At 59.1% G+C, this 3,402-nt stretch overlaps 1 protein-coding gene across 1 annotated transcript; it reads left to right on the plus strand.

The window, feature by feature from the left end:
- The first annotated feature begins 1,113 nt into the window (after positions 1-1,113).
- On the plus strand, positions 1,114-3,132 carry HTR5A (5-hydroxytryptamine receptor 5A). The gene is made up of 2 exons (XM_074897948.1): positions 1,114-1,851; positions 2,800-3,132. Exons 1-2 carry the CDS (start codon positions 1,114-1,116, stop codon positions 3,130-3,132), a joined length of 1,071 nt encoding a protein of 356 aa, XP_074754049.1.
- Positions 3,133-3,402: the final 270 nt, after the last annotated feature.

Raw genomic sequence — 3,402 nt, forward strand, 5'->3', positions numbered from 1 at the left:
GGCCCTGCCTGAGCGCCGTCCAAGGCTGGCAGGCTGGAGCTGGCTGGCATCCCTGCGTGGAGCTGCTGCTCGGTGGGTTTAAATTCCACCTTCCGCTATAAGGCCCAGAATCCCACTTCTCATCACAAGCAGCATAATAAAAACCGGGCGAAATGCTCAAACGTATCGTTAATGGCTAATGTTATTGCTTTAATGATTAATAACAGCAGCCAAACGATAGATTATTTCTAATAAAAGGCCCGCCAATCGCTACCAAGTTGGGAAATGTCAGAGCAGAAGTTCTCAGAGAAATAATCCCCTGCCACATCCCCCCTACGCAGATTAACGAGAATTCCTAACGGGTGTGCTGGACGCGGACCCTAGCCTCTGTGGGACCTACAGAATTCCCGTGGCTCCTCACTAACGCGTTTTGAGAAGAGCCCGGGCACAGTCTCACAGGGATGCTAACTTTCTCATGCGGAACGCGCTCCACGGGGGAGAAGCCACCCCGAGCAGACAACGCCGGGGCTGCGCCCCGCGCGGTGCGGGCAGCGGGCAGCGGCTGCCGGCTCTGCCTTCGCCCCGCTCCGGCCGGCGCTGGCTCGCAGGGACCGTCCGCGCACTGAAATGACTAAGCACGAACTCGCCAGCCCCGCCGCTCCCCGCCGAGAGGCTGCTCACTCCGCACCCGCGCACGGCGGGGACACGCACACACTCACCCTCACCCTCACCTGCCGACTCCTCCGCGGGGGCAGCCGCTCCTCCGCGCGGGTTCCGCCGCCGCGGCCGCAGCCAGCGCCGCCCCGCTCCCCGCCGCGCCGCGCCGCTCCGCAGCCGCGCACCCCGCCGCGCCCGCGGAGCCGCCGCCTCCCGCCGCCGGGGCTGGCGCGGCGGGGCGGGCCGGGGGCTGCCGTCAGTCGGCGGCTGACGCAGGGCTCTTCCTCCCGGGGATGAAGACCCCGGCGGCGGGCAGCGAGGAGCCGCCGCGCCCGGCGCCGCTGGGGGCGGCCGGGGACCCTCCGCGCCCGCGGTAGGGCGGCGTTCCCCACTCCACCCCACCCCACGCGGGGAGTGGGCAGCGCCGAGCACCGCCGCCTCGCCCGGAGGAGCCCGAGTGCCCCGGAGCCCCCCGGCATGGAGCGCCCGCTCAACCTCAGCCGCTTTGCCGATACGACGCCCAACGCCGGCAACCGGAGCGGGTCCTCCGCCGGGCTGGACGTTGGCCGGGTGCACCTCTCCGTCTTCAGCGTGCTGGTCCTCACCCTGTTGGCCATGCTGGTGGTGGCCACGTTCCTCTGGAACGGGCTGGTCCTGGCCACCATCCTCCGGGTACGCACTTTCCACCGGGTGCCCCACAACCTGGTGGCCTCCATGGCCATCTCTGATGTGATGGTGGCCGCCCTTGTCATGCCCCTCAGCTTGGTGCACGAGCTGTCTGGGCGGCGCTGGCGCCTGGGCCGGTCGCTCTGCCAGGTGTGGATCTCCTTTGACGTACTGTGCTGCACCGCCAGCATCTGGAATGTCACGGCCATCGCCCTCGACCGGTACTGGTCCATCACGCGCCACCTGGAGTACACGCTCCGCGTCCGGCGCCGCATCTCCAACATCATGATTGCCCTCACCTGGGCACTCTCTGCCTTCATCTCCTTGGCCCCGCTGCTCTTTGGCTGGGGAGAGACTTACTCAGAGGACAGTGAGGCATGCCAAGTCAGCCAGGAGCCTTCCTACACCATCTTCTCCACCTTTGGCGCCTTCTACCTGCCCCTCTGTGTGGTGCTCTTTGTATACTGGAAGATCTACAAGGCCGCCAAGTTTCGAATTGGATCTCGGAAGAGCAACTCCATCACCCCCATTACACCAGAAGCCCTGGAGGTAGGTCAGCTCAGTTGTATTTTGCTCTCGGCAACTGCTGGTAGCAGCCAAGCCCTTTAAGCAGTGGGGGAAACTTAGAGCTAAAGTGTGCATCCCACCAAAGCCCTGTGAATCCCGGCAGCTTTCAAGGGAAAGTTGACTACAAAGCTTTGCAAGCCCAGTGTTTTGACTCCTTCCGAGTCCTCAGCTGTGAGCACGCAAGGTGTAGCTAAAGCAACTTTGGGCCAGATTGCGAGCCTGAGCTCCACGTGGGCGTGCGGTGACTCACAGACGTCCCCCCATGGAATGCTGAATCAGTGCTCGCAAGTGTGAGTAAGGGGTCACTGTTCCTCCCGGGGGGAGGCGTCTGGGGGTGTGAATGGATGGGATCCCATCTCCGCTGCAGACGATAACCTGGCAAGCAGCTGTGGCTTTGGGGAGGCTGTGAATTTACCCACACAGGAGACACACGTGCAGAACGTCCTTGTAAATCCTTCCTCATCATGGTTGCATCATGCCAGTTCATCGCAGGCACAATGACTGCACGCTGTAAAGACTACTTGGGGGGAGGAAGGAAATGTGTGCTCATTTTCTTGCCTCTCCTACCAAGGACTCTTAAACTCAATGGGTTCAGAGGAAGCAAGGAGACTTCTATGCATGACATGTGGGTGTGTGTCTGTGCTACTGATATGCTTGTAAATGGGGAAATAATCTTTCTGAGATCCTGTGTGAGCAATTCCATGTGTCCATATGTCACTACTCTCTTTAGTTTCTAGCCTCACTTCAAAATCATCTCCGTTACCCAGAAGAGGTTCATACAACCACTTTCCCCTCAATTAGAGCGTGACGTAGATGACCTGCGTTTCCCCGTGAGCTCTGGCCATCACTTGCATAGTTTGGTTGAGTACCTGCTGTGTGGGATCAGCTGACTGAGGCACATATGGTGCAACCTGTGTTTGTGTTTGGCAGGTAAAAGAAGCTGCCCAGCAGCCACAGATGGTCTTCACTGTCCGTCACGCCACTGTTACGTTCCAGACGGATGGAGACACGTGGAGAGAGCAGAAGGAAAAGAAAGCTGCCCTCATGGTGGGCATCCTTATTGGGGTCTTCGTGCTCTGCTGGATCCCCTTCTTCATCACAGAGCTCATCAACCCCCTCTGCTCGTGCGACATCCCACCCCTTTGGAAGAGTATTTTTCTATGGCTAGGCTATTCAAATTCCTTTTTTAATCCACTCATCTACACTGCTTTCAACAAAAACTACAACAATGCCTTCAGGAACCTGTTCTTTAGACAACACTGAGCAGAAAAATCTTTCCTGTCTACCCCAGGAATTTCAACTCTCAATGAAGCCTACCAAACTCGTGAGGAAATTCAAAGCCACAGATATAGAGGTGATGCTAAAGGCGCATCCCCACGGGTCGTATGTGCCAGCAACAGTCCTGGTTCCTACGCAGACTCTCCATCCCAGCCGCTGTTATTTTTCCTGCAGACAGCATGTGAGGGTTTCTCTGGCCAGCAGTAAAGCATTCTTCCCCCAGTTCTCCACTGCCTTCCTCCCGCCTTCCTAGTG

The sequence above is a fragment of the Athene noctua genome, chromosome 2 (assembly GCF_965140245.1).
Source record: "Athene noctua chromosome 2, bAthNoc1.hap1.1, whole genome shotgun sequence".
NCBI classification, from domain to species: Eukaryota; Metazoa; Chordata; class Aves; order Strigiformes; family Strigidae; genus Athene; species Athene noctua.